Source organism: Agaricus bisporus, assembly GCF_000300575.1.
Source record: "Agaricus bisporus var. bisporus H97 unplaced genomic scaffold AGABI2scaffold_9, whole genome shotgun sequence".
Taxonomy (NCBI): domain Eukaryota; kingdom Fungi; phylum Basidiomycota; class Agaricomycetes; order Agaricales; family Agaricaceae; genus Agaricus; species Agaricus bisporus.
Window position 1 is genome coordinate 1,334,810 of NW_006267372.1, and position 21,619 is coordinate 1,356,428.

General features: G+C 45.4%; 9 protein-coding genes across 9 annotated transcripts; 6 read left to right on the forward strand and 3 right to left on the reverse strand.

Moving 5' to 3' along the window:
• The first annotated feature begins 1,301 nt into the window (after positions 1 to 1,301).
• Positions 1,302 to 2,084, forward strand: AGABI2DRAFT_194651 (hypothetical protein). Its single transcript, XM_006463992.1, has 4 exons — positions 1,302 to 1,378; positions 1,431 to 1,552; positions 1,617 to 1,734; positions 1,796 to 2,084. Exons 1-4 carry the CDS (start codon positions 1,318 to 1,320, stop codon positions 2,020 to 2,022), a joined length of 528 nt encoding a protein of 175 aa, XP_006464055.1. The 5' UTR covers positions 1,302 to 1,317; the 3' UTR covers positions 2,023 to 2,084.
• A 323-nt stretch (positions 2,085 to 2,407) lies between these two features.
• AGABI2DRAFT_120852 (hypothetical protein) lies at positions 2,408 to 3,082 on the forward strand (the record flags this gene model as incomplete). Its single annotated transcript, XM_006463993.1, has 4 exons — positions 2,408 to 2,468; positions 2,515 to 2,636; positions 2,704 to 2,821; positions 2,883 to 3,082. 4 exons carry the CDS (start codon positions 2,408 to 2,410, stop codon positions 3,080 to 3,082), a joined length of 501 nt encoding a protein of 166 aa, XP_006464056.1.
• A 1,630-nt stretch (positions 3,083 to 4,712) lies between these two features.
• AGABI2DRAFT_209095 (hypothetical protein) lies at positions 4,713 to 6,295 on the forward strand (the record flags this gene model as incomplete). The annotated part of the gene is made up of 3 exons (XM_006463994.1): positions 4,713 to 4,915; positions 4,977 to 5,282; positions 5,338 to 6,295. Coding segments are annotated over 3 exons (1,334 nt in total), but the record flags the coding sequence as incomplete, so codon positions are not given.
• A 255-nt stretch (positions 6,296 to 6,550) lies between these two features.
• On the forward strand, positions 6,551 to 7,588 carry AGABI2DRAFT_180167 (hypothetical protein; the record flags this gene model as incomplete). The annotated part of the gene is made up of 3 exons (XM_006463995.1): positions 6,551 to 6,624; positions 6,678 to 6,866; positions 6,937 to 7,588. Coding segments are annotated over exons 2-3 (702 nt in total), but the record flags the coding sequence as incomplete, so codon positions are not given.
• Positions 7,589 to 7,601: 13 nt separating this feature from the next.
• On the forward strand, positions 7,602 to 8,689 carry AGABI2DRAFT_194653 (hypothetical protein). The gene has a single exon (XM_006463996.1). The coding sequence runs from the start codon at positions 7,844 to 7,846 to the stop codon at positions 8,591 to 8,593; it is 750 nt and encodes a 249-aa protein (XP_006464059.1). The 5' UTR covers positions 7,602 to 7,843; the 3' UTR covers positions 8,594 to 8,689.
• Positions 8,690 to 9,806: 1,117 nt separating this feature from the next.
• Positions 9,807 to 12,721, forward strand: AGABI2DRAFT_120855 (hypothetical protein; the record flags this gene model as incomplete). The annotated part of the gene is made up of 8 exons (XM_006463997.1): positions 9,807 to 9,960; positions 9,991 to 10,029; positions 10,088 to 10,227; positions 10,281 to 10,380; positions 10,441 to 10,473; positions 10,520 to 12,159; positions 12,214 to 12,375; positions 12,428 to 12,721. 8 exons carry the CDS (start codon positions 9,807 to 9,809, stop codon positions 12,719 to 12,721), a joined length of 2,562 nt encoding a protein of 853 aa, XP_006464060.1.
• A 3,339-nt stretch (positions 12,722 to 16,060) lies between these two features.
• AGABI2DRAFT_44515 (hypothetical protein) lies at positions 16,061 to 16,645 on the reverse strand (the record flags this gene model as incomplete). Its single annotated transcript, XM_006463775.1, has 1 exon — positions 16,061 to 16,645. A coding segment is annotated over one exon (585 nt), but the record flags the coding sequence as incomplete, so codon positions are not given.
• A 326-nt stretch (positions 16,646 to 16,971) lies between these two features.
• Positions 16,972 to 17,909, reverse strand: AGABI2DRAFT_75254 (hypothetical protein; the record flags this gene model as incomplete). Its single annotated transcript, XM_006463998.1, has 2 exons — positions 16,972 to 17,071; positions 17,119 to 17,909. 2 exons carry the CDS (start codon positions 17,907 to 17,909, stop codon positions 16,972 to 16,974), a joined length of 891 nt encoding a protein of 296 aa, XP_006464061.1.
• A 1,703-nt stretch (positions 17,910 to 19,612) lies between these two features.
• Positions 19,613 to 21,352, reverse strand: AGABI2DRAFT_194656 (hypothetical protein). The gene is made up of 12 exons (XM_006463999.1): positions 21,179 to 21,352; positions 21,098 to 21,120; positions 20,984 to 21,039; positions 20,906 to 20,917; positions 20,727 to 20,846; positions 20,653 to 20,679; positions 20,500 to 20,547; positions 20,355 to 20,430; positions 20,188 to 20,294; positions 20,112 to 20,121; positions 19,917 to 20,037; positions 19,613 to 19,851 (listed from the first exon to the last, which is right to left on the reverse strand). The coding sequence occupies exons 1-12, from the start codon at positions 21,314 to 21,316 to the stop codon at positions 19,834 to 19,836; spliced, it is 756 nt and encodes a 251-aa protein (XP_006464062.1). The 5' UTR covers positions 21,317 to 21,352; the 3' UTR covers positions 19,613 to 19,833.
• Between the last annotated feature and the right edge of the window lie 267 nt (positions 21,353 to 21,619).

The window sequence follows — 21,619 nt, forward strand, 5'->3', positions numbered from 1 at the left end:
TCCAAAGTACCCAGTAATAGTTAATCTTTCCTACTAATCAGCCGATTTCGCAACAGCCAAGTATTTCCACACCAGGTTTTATTTTATCCATGGGTCTGTCATGTTTCTTTGCGTGTAACGCATCAATTCGGGCTGTCCTAGGCTCCTAGCTGACTACAAGTCAGTGCGAGATAATCATCGCTATTCAACTTAGTTGTGGTAAAAAATTCTCAACCTTTCGACCGACCCCGGTGCAATCTAAACACTACCGAAGGTATTTGCTTCTCGATGACTCTGAATTTGCCCAGAATCGGATACATCTTTCAGTTCCGAATCAGAATCATTGCATGCTTCCAGCTCATCGATATTCACTCAGGAAAATGTTTCGGTATGCATGTTTAAGAAATGTCAGGCACACTCTCCCCATGACTACCAAGCATCAGAAAGTTAACGATCTGGTCAGCCAGCCTGATTTCACGGCTTACTCGGTTGACCTGGTTGCTTGGAATCACTCCGAATATACCGGACTGCCCAAAGCACAATGCTGGCTTGATGCAGTGTCGGAAAATGAAATCGGTCCGATCCAAATGAATAAAAATGGCAGACTCATATTACGTTTGCGGATCCTGCTGGATCGTAAGTTGTCGTAAGGCTCCAATTTCTTTATGTCTAGCTTTAATCTGGTTAGGCTAGTCAGAAAAGGGCAATTCACTGGTGTATGGATCAGGGTGGAAAGGCCGGGCACCGGGGCAGAAATACTTACCGAATCTGGCAAGTTGATCGGAACGACTGTCTCTTTGATTTTCTGACAGACTGGCTGCTGAGGCCGCTGATCTATCTTGACTTACCAACGGTGAATGTTTGCTTGCAAGTCTCTTGTCGCCAATAGCCAGTGTCAAAACATTTATATCTCCCTAACCATTGTCCAATGTATAAGCGTGCACTGAGGTTTACTTTACCTAACTACCGTGGCAAGAATTTTGTCAATATGACTCCATTGTTGACATGTCCACTAGAATCGTCCAGTGAGCGGCCCTTAAAGTACAGCCAGCGCGCCGCCGAAACTCAAGATTTTTGTCGGTTTTATTTCTCAAGCCAGTAAGCTTGCAGTAAAATTTTCGGGTGCTTTTCGGACCTGCAAAAACGTCAGGTGCTTGGATACGAATGAATACAAAATGAATACGTACCCTTGATAACGATCCGTTTCTTCCGTTATTAGGCGTATCAAAGACGTCCAACCCTTTCAGTCATGACATTTGAATGACATCAAGCTTCGGTATATAAAGCAGGGCTGGTTGCACAATTTTTCCTACCTCATTAATTCGAACTATACTCGTCATGGTCTCTTTCACCTCCGCTCTCATTCTCTTCACTACATTGGCTACGACAGCTATCCATGGTACGAATTTTACGTGCTGTGGAAATATGTATTGTGCTCAGATATTATACAGTTTCCGCTAACCCTAATGGCGCCCTCCACGAGCTCGTTGCGCGTCAAACTTTCGATCCCAGCTCTGTCCCACAACAGTGTCAAGATCAATGTTCTGCGCTCATTTCTTCATTGACCGATGCAGTGCGTCTCTAACTCTTACTTACGGTTTCATAATAAACTCATTCTGTCACCTTTGACTCTATAGACTTGTGGTACTGACCTCAGTTGTGTTTGCGGTGACAGCATTGCCGAACAAACCATAGACTGCGCAAAATGTGATGCGCAGATCATTGGTGAAGACGAGGCAAAGGCTCTCTACGACAGTCAGTGTTTTCGTTTTTGTAGCTATGGTTTCAAATCTGATTTAAATGGTTGATTTTCTAGAATATGCTGCTGCTTGCAAGTCTGGTGGTATTGATGTCCCGAGTTACGACTCGAGTTCGAGCTCGAGCTCGAATTCAAACTCAAACTCAAACTCAAATTCGGGTAGCAGCAACGGGGGCAACGGGGCCAGCGGCGATGATAACAGTCCCAATGGTGCTTCCAACTTACAGATGTCTGCTGCTGGGCTAGCTGGTACTGCTGCTCTTGCTTTCCTCTTGGCTGCGTGAGATTAGAAATTTCTCCCATCTTTATTTGGTATCAGAGTTCACATTATACCCTACTTTAATGGATTTTTTTACAATGGTTATTGCATGGTCAATCAGTGTACCGTGGCGTACATGTGAGATTGTTGCTTTGGGCGCCGTTAGATTTTTATCGATTTTTAACTTCGAGTCAATAACCATTCGAGGTGCTTTTCGAACCTACAAGCACGTCAAATGTTTGGATGCGAATGAGTACATACCCTTGATAACGATCCGTATCTTCCATTCTCAGGCTGTCTCAATACATTCAACCCTGCTAGTCTGAGCCTGTAAACGACATTAAGCTCTGCGTTCATAAATCAAATTGTCTAATAATTTTTCCCCCTCATTAATTTAAACTTTGCTTGTTATGGTCTCGTCTACCCCCGCTCTTGTCATCTTCACCACTTTGATTGCGAGTGCCATCCACGGTATGTTTTATACATAATGGAAAATATTTTGTTCTTAGATGTTCAGTTTCCGCTAATCCGAATGGTGCCCTGCATGAGCTCGTTGCACGCCAAACTTTTGATCCTAGCTCTGTTCCAGCAGAGTGCCAGAGGGAATGCTCTGCAATCATTACTGCATTGACCGATCCAGTACGTCCTTTCTAACTTTGATTCACTATTTTTGAAGCTCATTCCATCGCCTTGTTCGATTATATAGAACTGCGGTAGTGACCTTGGCTGTGTTTGCCGTATCAACATCGCCGAAAAAACAAGAGTGTGCGCACAATGTGAAGCGGAAATAATCGGTGAAGAAGTGGCAAAGTCTCTCTACGACAGTCAGTATTTTCGTTTCTGTAGCTATGGTTCCAAGTCTAATCGAAGTGGCTGGGTTTTTAGACTATGCCGCGGCTTGCAAGTCTGGTGGTATTGATGTCCCAAGTTTCGACGGTTCAAGCTCGGATTCGATTTCAAATTCGGGTAACAGTAACGGAGGCAGTGACGGTGATAACAGGAGCGCTGATGGTGCTTCCAATCTGCATATTTCCACCGCTTGGATAACTGGTACTGCTGCTCTTGCTTTCCTTTTGCTTGCGTAAAATTGCAGTGTTTCTCCCCTTGTTTTCTGTACCACGGCGTTGTTTTCATACCTCCCAACCTTAATGACATTTTCCTTTTCAATGATTGTTGTGCGGTCGCCCGACAGCGTCGTGGCGTACAGTCACGGTGAAATTGTTACTTTGGGTGCCGTTTGTCTCGTGGCAAAAAGACGTGATTAAAATCTATCGAGATAACCGCCCATTGCATGTCCGCCGTCAAAAACAAAAACAAAAACAAGAACAAAAGAACAAAAGAACAAAAGAACAAAATCGGTCGGATGTAAGTCAGATGTGTCTGTTTCATGAATTCATTCTCCTTGCCCCTGCGGCACCACAATACCTAAGATACGTGATTCAATGCCGCATGGACATGTCAACACAAATGTCAAAATGACACCTGAACGATTCTTACTAGTGGCTTGGCATCAGAATGAAATGAAAAATGATTCAGTCAAACGTCGATCCTGAAGTCCTTGCTACCCGGACAACAGAAACTCGACCTTTTTTTTGCTCTAAGTTCCCGTGCATGAACCGGGACACTTGATGCTAATAATAAATTCATTGATCGCCTGACTTGAGATAAACGTAGGTGAACAAAGAGTTATAAATTTGTATGTTTCAGGGTATATTTGTATTTCCGACGTTGAAGCGCTGTAACTTTCGTCTGTCATCTATAGCTCCATGGAATCCCAATGAACTTTCCTTATTCACGATCAAAATCACAATTTTCGAGTTTTCAAAATGGTATTTGCTGGATATCCCACTGGCAACAGATCCTAAAACGATTGTCTTCCCATTGATTAAGATATTCAGCAGTGGTAGGATTAGAATCGGAATTACATGTGGTTTGCCGGGACTTGAGGCTGAATGGGCCTCCCGCAGAACGGTACTTGATTACCTTCGTGCTACCACCATCCCTTTTCTTCGCCCATCCGATTCTACGCCCAATGACTTGCAAGATCCGACCCAAATAAATTGGAACGAGGTAGCCAAGTTCGAAAGATCCGGCAAGAAGAATGAGATGAACGACAACGGAACTCCCCGACGACATCGCTTAATGAAGAGAATAATCTCAAAAAGGATGTTCAGTGTCACAGATGTACGAAAAAGTGCTGATTGAGTAGAGCAGATGAGCATTACCAACCCAGTAAGAAAGGTTAAGAACCAGCTAGAACGACGTGATTCATCCATAATCGCATGCATGATTAATCGATTCGTGTGGATGAATTTTGAACACGGCCATGACTAATATTGGTTTTATGGCGCCATAAGTTGGTGGTCCGACCTCCACGGTCGTGAGTATATTCAGCCATAAGAGTCTGCCGACATCGGAAAGGCTTTGTGAGTCAAAGAGAAGCCTTGGGGTTACGGTGAAAGGTATCAAGGACATGAGGTATCAAGGCAGTGGATAAGTAATAATTAAAGTACGTACTAATGCATTGGCGGCTTTAAGCAAACCTTTACGCCACAATGATCGATATATACGTTGGATGTGACACTGACTAAGGAATTTATCATATATCACGTGGGATTAAATATCGTCATTCTTGCAAATGCGGACGGATCCCGCTCATGAGTGCTCTATATAATCACCATCACCGTCTGGATTAATTTTATTCTATCATTTCCTTCATGTCTCCAGGACTCGACGTACACCAGTTTTCAAACTCTAACGGCCTCCGCGTTAATGGTTCGGTCAAGAAAAGTCATTCGGAAGGATTCAGTACACGAGCAATCCATGTTGGTTCGGAACCCAATGCCGAAACTGGTGCTGTTATTCCTGCTATCTCGTTGAGTACTACATATAAGCAAGACGCCGTTGGTGTACACAAGGTGCGTGTCAATAGCCAAAACAAACTTCCTGACATCGATTACTGATTGATGGTATAAATAGGGCTACGAATATTCTCGCTCGTCAAATCCCAATAGGGATGCTCTTGAACGTACCCTTGCTTCGTTAGAAGTTGGCGGCGGTCATGGCTTGGCGTTTGCATCAGGATCTGCGACGACTGCTACCGTGCTACAGCTCTTTGGAACTGGAGCGCATATCATCAGTGTTAATGATGTTTATGGCGGAACGTTCCGGTACATGTCGAGAGTGGCAACTGAAAACCAAGGATTAGAAACGACTTTTCTTGATTTGGAGACTCTAAGCGAGGATGGCCATGAACTCCTTGATAAAATACGAGATAACACAAAAGTGAGAGAATCGTCTTTTTGATCTAGTCTCCCGAAATCTAAACTCGATATGATAGCTCATTTGGATCGAATCCCCAACTAATCCCACACTTCGATTAATATCCGTAGAGTCTATTCGCGCGCATATCTCAAAATTAACCAACCCTCCTCTAATTCTCGTGGACAACACCTTCCTCTCACCGTTCTACTCTTCTCCTCTCCTCCTCGGAGCCGACATTGTCATGCACTCTCTTACTAAATACGTCAATGGTCATTCCGACGTCGTCATGGGAGCTCTCATCCTCCCCAATACCCCCTTCCACACCGAACTCGCCAATAAATTACGATTCCTACAGAACGCTATTGGTGCTATTCCCTCATCTTATGATTCTTGGCTCGCTCAGAGAGGTGCCAAGACTTTGGCTTTGCGTATGAAAGCACACGGAACAAACGCTCTTTCTGTGGCACGTGCATTAAAATCCAGTCCTTTGGTTGAAGATGTTATATACCCCGGTCTTGCTAGTCATAGAAGACACGACATTGCATGGGAATCATTATCCCCCCACGCCCGTAAATGGATCCAATCACTTCCTGGTAATTTATCCGAACAAACGGATTTCCCGTATTCTGGAATGATATCTTTCCGTATTAAAGGTGGATTTGAGGCTGCGGAGAAGTTTTTGACTTCGACAAAGTTGTTTACTTTGGCGGAGAGTTTGGGCGGTGTGGAGAGTTTGGCGGAACATCCGGCGAAGATGACGCATGGGAGTATTCCACCGGATGAGAGGGAGAAATTGGGTATTAGTGATGGGTTGATTAGGTTGAGTGTTGGTGTGGAAGAGGAGGAGGATTTGGTTGAGGATGTTTTGCAAGCGTTAGAGAAGGCTGCGGGAAAACTCTAATTTGAGCTGGAAGTTCCTTTTTGTTTCCTTATTGTGATACCACTTGTTACCCTTGGATGATTGTAATGGTGATTTGTTTAGACGTCGTTTTGTAATGTTTAAAAGTAGGTAGTAGACTACTTCATGTTTTGTCGGGAATGAAATTGTTAATTGTACTTAATTGAGTTTAAATGGACGCGTATTAAGTGGAGTGGGGTAGTGTCCACTGTCCAGTGATCACCGCGTATAGCTGGCAGGAGCATGTTATTCTGTCCGGGTAGTTGACATAAGATTTGCGCCCTGACACCGAGCAAGAGCAAGCGACTCCCGAGATAATGGGAGGATGGGTGAGTGGAGGAGAATGGACCGAGTGCTCACTCTCTCTGCGTAGTCATCCTCCAGGTTCATCGTATCTACAGCCTCCATCCACGCGTTTTCCGTGAATGTTTCATACTCCTCCCTGTTTACATGCAATTTGCTGCGGTTAGTCTAAGATGAGCACCGAAAGGGAACGCGGCTAAAGCCCCAAATTCCAGGGGTGGGGCGTGTTCCGATCATGCGACTACTAATACTAATACAAAGTCACCGGAACTTGTGCTTCCTGTCCGCCTCATGTCAAAAACATCTTAACCTCGTTCGACATTTTTCTACCCCTCTCTTTGTTTGTCGTGAAATATGCCCGTCGCTCATGCGCGCTCGAGGCCTAACAAGGCTCCTCTTCACCGGTGAGTAGCAATACGAAACGTTATGTGTAGGATACCTGGGGCTCAATGAGGTTCTTTCGTGTGTTACTAGACCCAAATTAGTCGACCTTGGCGGCCTTTCGCTGAAATCCCTCAATGCCATCATACCCTCTGACGCGGAAACACGTAGCATCAAAGCCAGTCTAGCCATTGCCCTCTCTGAACTCCACCAACTCGAATCCAACATCTCTCATACTCAACGTAAACTAGCCTCCTTCTCCGCCCGACGCGACCACCTCCTCGACCAAACCGAACGTTACCGAATTGCCATAGCTCCCTACAAACGCCTCCCACCCGAAATTCTCATCGAAATCTTTCTGGCATGTTTACCCGAACACGTTCAACTTCCACCCTCCGTTGATGAGGCTCCACTTTCGCTGACGCGTATATGTTCGTCATGGCGTGCCTTGGCGCTTAATGCTCAAGAATTATGGAATAAATTTCAAGTTGGATTATGTGCACGACCTCTAAGGAATCATGCTGCCTTGACTTCATTTCAAGTGTGGCTCAATAGATGTCCTGATCGACCTCTTTCATTCAAAGTTACCACTGCCCCACGAGCACCATTTCCTTTACCTGGATTAACTCACTCGATACTTCCCGTGGATTTGATATTACCTTATACGACCCGAATAAGGAAACTCGATATGCAGAATATTTCGGGGGAACAGATGAATTCGTTGATTTCATTGCCGATGGGAGCGTTTCCGCTTTTGGAAGAGATTGACATTTTTTTGAGGGATAGTTGGTTGTATCGGAGTTTGCATCGTGAAGAAGAGGGAGAAGGGGAAGAGGGAAGACAGGCTAGTACAGCTTTTAGGGGTGCGGAGAAATTGAAGAAGGTTACTTTGCGAGGATTCGATGGGACGTTTAATCCGGCGCATTTGAATTTACCATGGCGGCAACTAAAGGTTTTGAATATTGATACTTTACCTAGTGATGCCGTTGGATGTCATGAGATGTTGAGAGTCTGTGAAAGAGTAGAGGAAGTGAGTGTTAGGATTATGAGGATTGAAGAATCGACTTGGAGGTTGATGGGGAGTTTGCCGGTGACGAGGTTGACGGAGTTGAAGACGTTGGCGATTCGGTTTGAGTCGACGGATTATCATGGAAAGTTTTTGGATCCTTTTGAGGTGCCTGCGTTGTGCGTTTTGCAGACGAGGTTTGATTGGAGGAGGGGAGGGAATAATCATCAAAATGGCGATCATAGTATCATTGATAATCCTTCTTCCTTCTCAACCTCCTCATCGTTTACGAGAAAATCAAATTCCTACAACGACCTCATCGAACGTAGCAACTGTCCTATTCAAACACTACACATCGGAAGGAACGCACCAGATTACGATCTCGAAGAACTCTTAACCGTAGCCACAAGGTTGAGGGAATTGTCTATGGAGGATTATCTGATAGTACCGAGTAGTGTTTGGGAGAGGATGGGAAGGGGCGAGATTGGTAGGGGGATTGAGAGGATGATGGTGAGCGTGAAAGAAGTGGATCCGGTTTTGGGGATGTTGGAGGCGAGGATGGCGATGATGGCGGTGGAGGAGTACGAATGTCAGGAATCTGGTCTTAATGATGGTGGTTTGAAGGTGTTTAAGGAGATGAAGTTGGGTTGTCCGAAACCGACGTTTCAGCAGAGGTGGAAGATGGAGTGTTTGGAAAAGTTGGGGTTGAGAATCGTTCTCTGTCATTACGGTTTTTTCGTTTGAACCTTTTTTCTTTTCCCTAATTCTTTCTTGATGGATACTTTTTTTTTTGCTTTCGATATATCCTTGTAGATGTATATGTATATTGTGTACAGTAGGCTTGGGAGTTTTGGAAAATGATAGATGGGAGGTGGGAGCGAATAAGAATTAAACTATGAAGGATACATTGAGACGTTCTATCGCCCTCGTGTTGGGTAAACTAGTGTACATGGAGCACAAACGCTTAAAGATCAGCAATATGTATAAGCATGAAAGTGAGAGCACAAGTGTTCAAGTCGCTAGAAGAAGTGGTTCACGTTATAAAATCCCCTGATCTGTTGTTTTTTTCGGGCCCGGGTTTGAAAAAAGCTGACCTGCAGATGTCGTGAAAACAACTGAAAAAAGCGTAAAGCTGATCTAATGTTGAAATGGCCCGTTTATCCTTTCAGCTTTTGCGCTTGTGTCAGATTTGAAAGGGGGTCGAGGGGCGTCAAAAAGGAAAAAGGAAAGTGCCGACTTGCTGATGAGTCCAAATTGGCTTAAATGATATTTGGGCTTTCAGACGGGGGAAGAAGCCTCTCTCGAAAAAAGGTAATATGCACCGCTCGCTATGTCTTTTCAAGCCAGAAAACTAGGCGCTCGTGCTTGTGTGCTTAGCAGGCAACTACTTAAGTACCACCGGGGAACACGGTAAACTTGCAAAAAGCACATAAAGGATACAAAATTTCACGACAATTGCCAGAAGTGAAAGCAGTCGTCGTAACAGCTGAACGAGACCATCAAGAATACGAGGCGATAGAAGTGAGGCGGTGCAGCGGCCACCTCAGGCCTCAGGACTGCCCGTGGCAGTCGGATCTTGCCGAAACGGCCGCTCACTGATACCTTCGAGAGCGACCATGTGCCATCTCTCTCACCTGCTCAAGCTGCTACTAGACTGCGGGAGTTAACGAAAATTCGAGTGGTTTGCTGTTAAATCTACTTAGCTGTTGGGCTTTGTCTATCTTGCCATTTAATCGTAGAACAACTTCTTGCTGACAATCCCAGTTATAAGATTCAGGGCTTAGCCTAGATTCCGATGTATTATGAATTTCATCTTTGGGTCAGTCCGAAATCACCGCCCGCATAATCTACCTGGCGTGCTGTGCAAAATAGAACAAGCGTGGCATCCAGTTCTTAAACTGAATGTTTGGATGCCCTATGACGCAGTGCCTTTCTTTCACCAATCCACCGTGTTTCAATGCCCAAACCCTCGCTGCATATCCCTTGGTTCTTGCGCTTTGAACGTTCACGTTCTCAGAAGTCACCCCAAGCAGACTCTGGAAGCGGCTCCTCGTCTTCCAGTCCCTCCTCGCAACTTGGTACATCACAGCAAGGCATGACTGTCTTCATTGGTATCTGCTTCAATGCTCATCACTGAATAGCTCACGGAGGTCCCATTGCCGCCTCTCAAAACATATCTGGTGACTCTGCTGGCCAACTCATGCACGACCAATCGACTTATCTTGCTGGTTTAATCAGATTCCGTCCAAACACCTGGCCCACACACTTCGGCCGCTAACGCAGATTCTGATCCATCTCAACATCAAGGTCTACCGGCCGCACCTGATCAATCACCCGCTAGTCCTTTACAACCGTCGTCATTTTCTCATGCATCGACTGTAAGATTTCATGTCAACGAAAGTCGTTGACATACTCTCAATCTCCACATCAGTATTCATCACGACCTGGAGACGGAAATTCCGGCCTGTTAACTGTTGTTCAGAACGTTTCTGAAGCAAGGAACGTATCGGTCCCAGGGGACGGGAATCTCGGTGAGGAACATGTCTATTGCATATCTACAAATCATATCAGTGTTGACCGCTTTCTCGCAGTCAATTATTATAATGTCAATAATTCAAATCAATGTAAAAGCCTTTTTCATGGCATGCCACTTTGACTGACCCCGTTTAGTCATGGAAAAGCTTCTGGAGAAGACGATTCTCGGGGCAGCGTTCGATTCATCTGCTCGTGATCCACCTCCGCGATGTCATCCTGGAACACGCTTGGCCATCTTAGCACGATGCCTGGAGTTCATTACCAATGTCATTAACGAAAAAAAGATGCGCTGGGTAGTTGGTGCAGCTGGAGTCGGAAAGTCGGCCATCATGCAGAATGTTGCCGAATCCCCTCTTCTTTCTGTGTCTGCGCGCGCTTCCATCTTCTTCTCTATCAACGGACGCAACGATGGAACCAAAGCTATTATGACGCTTGCTTATCAGCTCGCTGCCAGGTGTGAGCCATATCGCGTACTTATCGAATACGAGATTACTCGTGACCCCTGCATTCTTCAATCGTCGGTGTCAGTACAGTTCAAGAAGTTTGTTATTGAACCATTCATCCACCACCCCCAACTCAAGGCTATTGGTCGCATCTTGGTCATCATTGACGGCCTTGACGAATGTGACAAATCACTTACACAACGGGAGCTTCTCCAGCTCATCTCCGACTTGTGCTCTACATATCCGTCGTCGCCCATTGTATGGATGATTGCCAGTCGCCCTGAGCCTCATATCACGTCCTTCTTTGCTCAAGACCACATTCAAGCGGTCTCTGAGAAGGAGGAAATTCTGGTTAACTCCGAAGAAGGTCGCAATGATGTTGAAAGATTTCTTCGCAACGAACTGACAAACATTCAAAATGAATTTTCTCTCAGTCCTCGGTCGCAATGGCCTTCGGAGCAGGATTTATGGAAACTGGCTAATGCTTCGGGCGGGTTATTTGTGTACGCCGATACGGTCATCAAATATGTTGGTGACCCGGTGTCTGGAAACCCGACGTCACAGCTTAACGATGTACTCAAGTTCATTGATGCCCATCCGCTGCCCAAACTCCCACAAGAGCAACATCCGATGGCACGACTTGATGCATTGTATGCTCAAATTCTCTCCAAGGTCCCGGAAAGAACCATGGTAGACACACGCAAAATCTTGTTGGCATTGATTTCGGATTCAAGAAGGCGACGGAGTGCTCGGAAAGGAAGTTTCCTCGTATTTTGCAATTGGTTGGGTATGACATGTGATGACGCCTATGCTGCAATTCGGCATCTTCATTCTCTTTTATATGCGCCTGAACACGACGAAGCTCATAAGGCAGGGATCCGGTCTTTTCATAAATCATTCCTCGACTACATATCCGACTTTTCCCGATCTGGGTTTTCTTCTGATATCAAACACGAGTCTCGCCGGCTCGAAGCTGAATGTACCTTCAGAATCCTAGAGGAGGCTCCTGACGGAATTGATGTTGATGAAATGGTCAATCATATAATTTGTACCATTCAGGATTCGAGGTCCTTTGACGTAGGAGTTCTAGCTCGCGCCCCCGGCGCTCGCGGCGATATTTCACTTACTTGGCTTGTCGATGGAGAAACCGATTGGAATGACAACAGGACGAGGTTGGAACTGTATAAATTTGCCGTATCGAATGTCGTACGGGGGATCAGAAAGGGAGAATTAATTTTTCGTAATGAGGCCTGCGTTCGCCTCGTAACTACTAGATGGCATTTTTATGATTCGGATGGTTTTCCATTCCATGCGCTGCAAAGCTTGGCGTTTGTAAGTTTCTTCTCTTAATCATCATATGGTCGTGATGCTGAAGCTATGCATTAGGGGGGACCTCGACGCAATGAGTTCTTGAACAACGGTTTATTGAAACAAATACCTGTCAAGACGCTCGATTTTATCCATATCGTCTGGAAAACCAGATTGCAGTTTCGTTGTCCCATCACAACCACGACGAATCTATCTGATCACTGGGATACACGTTGTGTAGTGAGTCAAATTCTTATGCCTGCGACACAACCAACAAATCAATGTTTTGCAGCATAATCGAGCAGGCGTTTGGGGAGAAGGCAAAGAAGAGAGCTGGACAGCAGAATTTGGGGCTAGATCTACCATGTTCGAGTGTGATTCCTGCTGTCAACGGTTGGAACAACAGCTAGAAAGTTGGAAAATGCGATCTCCAGACTACCCCGTCACAGTTCTGTTTACTTCAACTGAAACGTGTTTTATAGAGTTTCAATTCATTGATCCGGATGATCAGGTGTCGGAGTGGACATACTGGCTTGCGTATTTCATTACGGAGAAGGAACGCAGAATTTTAGGGAGTCCCGTGTAGTGTATGGCCTGATATCACTGTTGTTAAACAAATAAACGTGCAATCCACTGACTCAAGCTATCACCGGCGGGTCCGGCATGTTCTTTGCCTTGCCTTCACAGAAGAGAACGACATTCAAAGGCTCAAACTCAAGGAGGTGGCAAGAAAGCCCGACGAACTTCACTTCAACGAGAAGCATTGACCAAGGCATTTTCCCTGTTACACTAGCACAATCGATCTTGTGTGAAGTGAATGAACCTGTGAATACGCTCTCCATCGGAGTTTTTGCTGCGGATAGAAGAATGAAAGATATAAGAACACGAGGCACTGGTTACATGCGTATAATCTAGAAGCAAACCTTCAAGTCTTCGAAGGAAAGAACCGACATGCGATAAGTGTGGAACCATAGGATGTGAGAACATTAACGGCCAAGTGCTATGTCAATTGTCGGGAAACTGGATTTAGACCGATCAATCCAGGTTACGTTTGCCAGATATTGCTTCAGTATTGCCTGGAGGCACTGAATCGTGAGCCGCCAGAGCTGGTGGTATTGAATCTGGCTCAAGCAGGTAGCATGCAGCATTATCAGGGTTATGCCGGGATTCCGGAACCGAACAGATCCGGCAATCATATCGGATCAGGCGCTTTTGGTTGTCCGACACTACTCACGTGTTCTTTGCATTCCTGTTCATTGCTTTACACACCAGGAAGAGGTATTTGTTAGTAAATTTACTGCGACGTTGAACTAATACATGTCGTGTAAAGATGCGTTCTCTCTTATCTTCGCTTTCATGTGATTGTAGACAATCTGGACCCGGGAATAACTTCAACTCAATTCTGCCATGCGGTTTTGCACTCGCTCGGGTAATTCGAACTACTCCAGCCTTTCACAGCATAACTGTTTAATGATTGCATGAAAAGTCAAGTTGGCTTGCTAATTTTAGGCCGACCAAGGCCTTCCCGCACGTTCACATCCTTCTTGATGACAATCCAAGTGACACTCAGAAGCCGCAGCGTCTAGCCTCCCAACCTAGGCTGTGATGTGTTCAAGTCGAGTACTGCTGTTCCAGTCGGGAAAACCCACTACTGGTACAACCCGCCTGACTGTGCAAAGCAAAGTGACATTGCCTCACATCGAGTTATATTTGCTATACTTAAGCTCGACAGCTGGAGGCCCTTCGACACGTCTTCTTTCCTATCGAACGCGTTCCAATGCCCAAATTCTCAATCCTTCAGTTCTTGTGCTTTAGATGTTCACGATCTGCGAGAACAGCCCGAACAGAGCCCAGCAATACAGGTGGCGTCTCCTCGTCCTCTTGTTCCTCCTCAGAACTGGGTACATCACAGGAAGGCATGATCGTTTCCATTTGTACCTCGACCCAATGCTTATCATTAATTAGCTCTAATCGGCCACCACGATTCTGTTTACTTCGACTGGAACGTGTTTCGTAGAATTTCAATCCATCGATCCGAGTGATGAGGTGTCGGAGTGGAAGTACTGGTTTGTGTATTATATTCCTGGAGAGGAGCGTGTAAAATTGGGAAGCCCTGTGTAGTGCATGACCGCTGGAGATTCCATAAATTTGTAACATTAGTGTGCGTCTGTGCTACGCTGCTGAAACAAAGAGCCGCGTACTATCCATCTTAAACTCTTATCCCTGTAATCTTCAGGTTGACTTCAAGGGGCGTCCTGTGGTTTTTAATCATCTGGCTTGGCGTCCCTTTCCATTTCTGTGCCTGCTTGTCCCCAGACTGCGCCTCGCCAGGGTTAGACTCTCCGAATCCGTCATTCGGTACTCCCTGGTACTCCTCGATAGTAGCGGGACAAATGTGTCCGGATCACCCGATCACGATTCTACATAGCCAGAGGTTCAATTGGGTAGCTCCCTGGATTCATCTTTGTTTCCGTTGTTTCCGTCACTTAATCTTTTGATCGAATTTTTGGGCAATCAGTGATATATTACAGTGGCATATGGTAAATCTACCTCCCGAGTCATTGTGTCACAGTTGCTCTAAAAAGTATACAGAAAACCCTCTTGAACCCCCTGAACCAAAGGCGCGGTAACCTCCACGGTTCATTTTTGGGTCCTCCATTTTGCCGTAGCCCCTGCTCTACCGGCGCTCGATCCATCACATCCCACTCTACCTCCCGGTATACCCTTTCACCCTCATGTAGATCCATTGTTTCAAACTCGCGACGGAACTTGAGTTCCGGGTCAAAATACCAATACCAAAATATACTCGCATCACCTTGGCCCACCATGTATAGTCCCGAGAGAAGCCGGCCTTGAGAGTCACTACGGAATAGCGGAGGCTCTAGTGTTGTTGAATGAGGGGAATAACGCTGAATAACTCGAACTTCTTCAAGTCGTTTGATTCTCTGCTGTTGATGAGAATAAAATTCTTTCGGAATGCAAACCATTCTCACCGTTTGAAACAGTTCCATATCAAGATCTACACAGGGGATCCAACGCAATGCAACTCCACGGACATTCATGCGATTATTAGAGAAACGCTTGGCAGTCACTTCCCAGGAGAGATTCTGTGGCAAGAGGAATAATCTGCTCAGTAGCTGCTTCCGATGGTTGAACTCTGCTAGTTCGGCAAGGAGATGAGGATTTATATCCAACATTTCCAAACCAAACGCGAACTTGCGTAAATAAGCTCCCAAACTCATAAAGACGAACAATTCCAAATACGAATCAAGCACTTCTATACCAATAGGCCAGGATAGACCCTTCCCGGAATTTGTCCCAGTAAAAAGCGGGATGAGACCTGTATGTGATTATTGGCTCGTGGTAGAACAAGTGCGCCTGCAAGTTGAATTTACGTACGGTTATTTTGGATGGTATAACTCCTCGCATGATGAGAATGTAATCGAAGTACCCGCTCAAAAGTCGTCTCGTGCATTGTCTGTGTCATGACACAGAATTGGCCAGAACGGGAAGGATCGTGGAGGAAGTCGCGGAACGATTTATGATAGAAACAAAAGGTCCCTTCTCTACCACTGATTATTCGCATCAGTACATCGGTGCCTTCGGGACTCAAAGTCTGAAACAACAATGATTTGTTGGGGGAATAGGGGTCAGTACTACTGGGAAAGTGCTTGGGATTTGAAAGTCGAAGTACGGCGGAAAGTAGGTTACAGATTGTCTGCATTTTGATCCTAGATATGCCGAGCAAATTAGACACAAACGCTATTGACCTCGTTGCGTCATGTTTAGGTGTGACAATCAGAGAAAAGAAGGTCAGGATGTCAGGAAGCAATTCACGAGGTATACGTTGTAGGATGAGGGTGTAAAAAGCGTCGAGTTCTGCCATGGGAAGTTTAGGCCCGTATTGATCCCGGGAAGAGGAATTTAGTATTGCTTTTAACAGCTCCGGCGGATCATGAGACCCGCTGGTCTGTCCAACGAATCGAACAACGGTTGCAGCATAGATGAACAATCCATCCGTCATGTCTATCAAGGCATCAAGCTCTTGATCAGAGGGCCATCCTGTAGCCTCGACGTTTCGATAGCGGAGGATATTCTGAAGGCCACTACGAATGTAAAGTTTAATTTCTCCATCGGCTTCCCGAGATACAGGGAGAAAGACAGAGTAGCACAGAGAGGAAATGTTTGAAAGTTTGAATGTAGCTTCGATATGGGGCTCGGGACGACTGAAGAATGCCCAACGAAATGGCATGTCTTGCAGATGACGCGCCACAATCTCGACAATCTCACATTGTGCTCGCTTGTCCGCACACTCATCGAGGCCATCAATAAGGATGGCACACGTTCCTAACGTCTTCCCAGCTTTCGCTAATTCTTGGAAGGGTTTCCATATCAAATCCACGAATTGAGATTCTAGCTGATTCTCCAGTAGAGTTCGATCGCTATATATTATGTGGTTGAGGATTTCACGATAGGCCGGAATTTTGGTAGAAAGTTGATATGCGATAGTTGGAAAGAAGCGAATATGGTTGCTGCATCGATCAGTTGTGGAAAAGAATGGATGACTTTCCGCAGACTCTAGAAACACAGAAATATTTTCTAAATCGTGTTAAGGGTCCTTGCCGGACATGCCGCTTTCTAAATCGGGTTAATTCGCTAGCGGATCTCCAAAACGACCTCTTTCCAGACTTGAATCTAGAAGAGGCCCCCCCCCCTTCCAGACTTTTGAGCCCGGAATATTACCACATCCACGTCATAAGACAGATTCGATCTGTTTGGTTTGGTTATATTCGGATCAATCCTACAGGGACACGGTCGGTTACAAGGTAGTACCCATCATTCCGGAGTTCGGTGCTGAAGCTTTAGATAAATGGATTGGGCAACGCGCGAGTCATGCCAACTGCCCGGAGCGTTCAAGTTACATGCGATTATCGTACTTTTAAACAGCTTTATCAGTTTTATCTTAGAGGTAAAGGATTAAACAAACCATCAGCTGCAAAGACGAAGACGGAGCTGATAAAGTGTGCGTAAAGCCACCCATTATACGTAGCGTTCTCAATGTCATCATCCCGAGAGACCTGGATTGGTAAATTCAATCCATCCATACTCCCAAAAGCCCTTGTTAGGCGTGGATGTCGTACAACGATCAATGCATTTTGTTCTTGAAACTCGTGGTCAGTGAGGTAGCGAACTTGGTATTCTGGCATACGGCGCAATGTTTTTAGTAATAGAGACAAGGAAAATGTGATGTAACGAAAGACTGTGGCAGGGATAAGAGCAAAGATTTCGCATAAGCTCACTTCTAGCATAGGTGAGCTCAAGTAGTGTAGAATGAGTCCCAACGCCCCAGCCGCATCTAATGATCGTCTACCAGCCCTGGATAATCCTTCAACGCTTGTGTCGGAGCGGGGAATAGCAGTGGAATCCCATAGTTCCCTGAACCCATTATCGAGGATCTTCTGGAAGGTTTCTGGGTCAAAACCCATCGTTGTAACGAAGCCACGCCTGTTTTGATGGTCATATAAGGCCTGCCATGGCGTATGGAGTCGCGGGTTTGGTAGGAGATCAGCGCGCACCAAGTATTGTCGATGGCGTGCTCGACGCGTGCTCCGTATAATCCTTATCTCCTGATCAAGGTACACGATGATACCTGCTGCCGAAAGCGCCAGTTCGTCCTCCTCTTCTTCAAAGAGGTGTATTTGGTGAAGAAATAGATCTTGTAGTTGCTGGAATTCATCGAATTCGTCGTCGTCGTCATTGAAGAGGTCGGTCATCGTAGCTTGGATACGATGGTATCTAATCAATCTTCGCAGCACTTATCGACGATCGTCTATTTTTACATATATTTACTCATATTGATTATTCCATATGCCTACGGTTGAATAAGTCGCGAATAAAACAGCGGAGTTCAAACAAAATAGAGTTTAGAAAATAATCTGTGTTTCTAAACTCTGCGGAAAGTCATCCAATGATGCACCGAGTTGTCCAACTTGGTCAAGCCTTTTAGCGCATGTTTGTGCTATAGCGGATTTTCCGACCCCCGCGGGACCCTTCATTCGAAACATCGAAGAAGAGTGACAAGAGGGAGGAGTAGCCCAATCAATTATGTCTTCGATATATTGTTCACGTGTTCCAGGAAAACATGTCGGGGCATCAACACGAGCATAAGAGTTGTAAGCTGCCTCATTCTCGCGGGAGTTACGCAGAATATCGATACCTTGCCGTCGCTCAAAAATCACTTTATATACGATAGTATAACACTCACCAGTTTGTCCTGGTACGTGGACGTGATGACTTTGGTCTATAAATTGGGAATTATTCGCTACAAAATGATGCGCCTCCTTAAGTAGGCCCATTCGAAGATGGTACAAGTGACAAAATCTATGGTAGATTCTGCCCACAAAGTGAAGAAGAATGTATGGTGGTGAATGGGGAGATGGTTCTCCGAGTCGCAGTAGTCCTTTGCCGACTTCGACGTCGACTGTGGAAGACCGCAGCGAGGGGCGAGCATGGTGCGTGTTTTCGGAGTGACGTTTCCGTGTGAGAAACTTGAACCATAAATGGTGCATCATGATTCCGTTTAATTCCCTTTTATCTGAAGTTGTTCTACGACTGCTATCAGTGTGGGCGGTTCCCAAAGCGTCGCATCTCTAATATCAAATACCACCTACCTGAACACTACCGAAACTCTATGCAGCTAACACAGGTGGGCTTAATTGCGCACACTTCGGTGTCACCCGACCGCACTCCATCAGCCTTCCTGTCAAAAATTTAAATCGTCGCAACTCTAGAACTCTGGATAATCTTTCTGCAGTCTCAAACATAGCAAAAAAAAAAATGAAGAAAAGATCTGTGCTACTACTGTCATTCTCAATGGAAGCATCTTTTTTCGACTTTGACATCGAATCATGGTGTAAGTTCTAGGGGGTGGCTCAAACCAATAAGAAACGATGGCAGACGAATTAAAATGTGAGCATGCGACCACCACCCTGATCTTTTAGTTCTATAGACTATGTATAGCCTCTAGGGTCCTGATTCGGGAAATGTCTGGACAAGAGCTTTAAACAAGCAACGGCTCCTTGAATCTCGAGATGAAATTGGTTTCCTAGCATGAAAACTATTAAGGAACAAAAACCAAAATATCGAAATGAAATATTAGAAATGAAAGAGCATGTGGGTAAGGAACTAAAGATAGTGAAGCCGAGAAACTTGCTAAGGTTGTTAAACAGAAACCATCTCAGATGGTATGTACTAGGGTCGTAGGGCGTAGGGTTGTGTCAGCTTTCATATCAAGCTAGCGCCACAGGCACTCGACTAGTAGCCGGGGTAGCCAGTACTAGATCCAAGCTGACTTCCGAAAAATGTGATGCCGTACTACTGGATCAACGTACTTAGAGGGGAATTCTAGCGCCACTTCGGCGTGACTCATGTTGAATCAATTCAATCGTTGAAGAAACGGCTTAAAGAACATCGCATAAAGCAAAGCAAGTATAAATTATTTTGTAGTACTGTATTTAAAAGTATTTGTTGTCCGAAATTGAATTTTCAACGAAAGATCATAAACGTCCGAAAGCAGGGTTAAAAAGGTCATAGTCCTAGGTAAAGTGAAGTCCCAATCGAAAGCTCAGTCGTAAGAAAATTCGTAAAAGATTGTCCGCAAAGGTATATATGAACGAATCAGGAAGGGGTAGCTTTCTTTTAACAGTGCCAGTCCGCCTATATGTATAACAAAATAAATAGGTCAGATCGTCATGGATAGGAAAGAAACAGTGGCAACTGACGGTGCGCGATTGGGGAGCAGCAACACTTTGATAAGGATCTTCGCCCAGACATTCAGCGACCGTAACAAGTCGGTATCCTGCATTTTGCAATTGGTTTATGGCATACTCAACAACTTGATGTCTATCATGAGATAATGTATATGTCGCATGTCAGCGTCCTGGATAATCGGTAATCGATTGAACGGATGGACTTACGCGGTGGTTTCTGTTTTTGGAAAAAAACATGAGCATATGTATCATATGTACCTTATTAACGGAAAATGTAGCGCACCATAAACTTCGTGTTGAAGAGAAAGGATGGTATTGGGATGGCGGTCTACAGCATCATCGTATTCAGACTTCTGTGACGCGACGCTAGCACCAGCCGAATCTCCCGAGCTGTGAAACGGAACCATAAATATCACATAGTCCGGCCCGGGGGAAGCGAAAAAAACATACTCAAGGTCCCAAATGACCGCGGCTTGACCACGGATGCCAGCGGCATCAAGGACTAGATTGTTGTATTCTCCATAAGCTATGAAAGACATCAAAACGAGGTGAGCCGATGGGAGATAAGATGAACGATGATGGATTAAAGACTTACGGGGACGGAAGAATGCCGGGTAAGCGCCAGTGATCCGAGACAAAGCCACTGTTCGCGTTTCGTTATTTTTGGATGATCCAAAGTAAAGAAGGGAAGAAGCATGCAGTATGTCAGTCAGTCAAAGAAGTCAGTTTAGAAGAGAGAAAGGCGTACGTTCGACACGCCACATTTCATCGTGAACTAAAGAAAATTAGTACGTGATGGTTTCATTCAAGGTGAAGACGAACTTTGATCCCAAGTGAGGCTGGCGAGATGCTCATGACCCCAGGTGTGGGAAGCAACTTGGTGACCATGATTGTAGGCATATTTGACATTGTCGACCATATCTGGATCGTAGATACAGCGGTCTATGTATTCATTAATGTGAGGGGTTTGAATGGAAGGTTTGCTGTATTTTGATACTTACAGTTGTTCCCATCTGAGTTGGTCGCGGAAGGTTTGTCAGGAATGCATTCGCAAAATTGTAATGCTGGAGAGTACTTACTGTAGAAGAATGTACCCTTGGCGTTATTCTGGTCGAGGAGGTCGACAATGTCCTTCCTGTTTGATGAGTGTAGACGCGTCAGTTTTAGTAGAGCGAGAACGGTTTGCGGCTGACATGTAGATGTAGGGACCATCATCCTACAATGGAAATGAGTACAACTGATGAGAGTATAAATGGTGGTAGCAAAGAGCTCACAAAAGTCAATGCAGCGGTATTTGGGGTTGAGCATCGATTTATGACTTGAGCGCGTTGCCTCCTCTCAAGAGTCTCGGTTGCGGGAGCCGCAAGACTGAGAAGAGCAAAAGCGAAAGTAACAAAGAAGCTGGCAATCATTATGGACTACGAGAACAAAATTAGGTAGAGAATAGGAGGGGGCGGTGGAAGCGCATCCTACGAAACCACGGATTTTATATTGCGCGGGACAGCCGCTGGTCCATATTTTATTCACTAAAAAGCGGTCAGAATCGTGATCTTGTTACCCAGACCCTGACTAAACCTGATCGAGTAGCTGTGTGTTCAGGGGGGCCTCGTGCCAAAGCTCGGAATGTCGGCGGCCGAGTGGTCGGCACTGGGTCGGCGTCGAATGACCGTTTTTTGTTTCATCCTGTAATACACAGCCAAATTACTTAAAAGTAA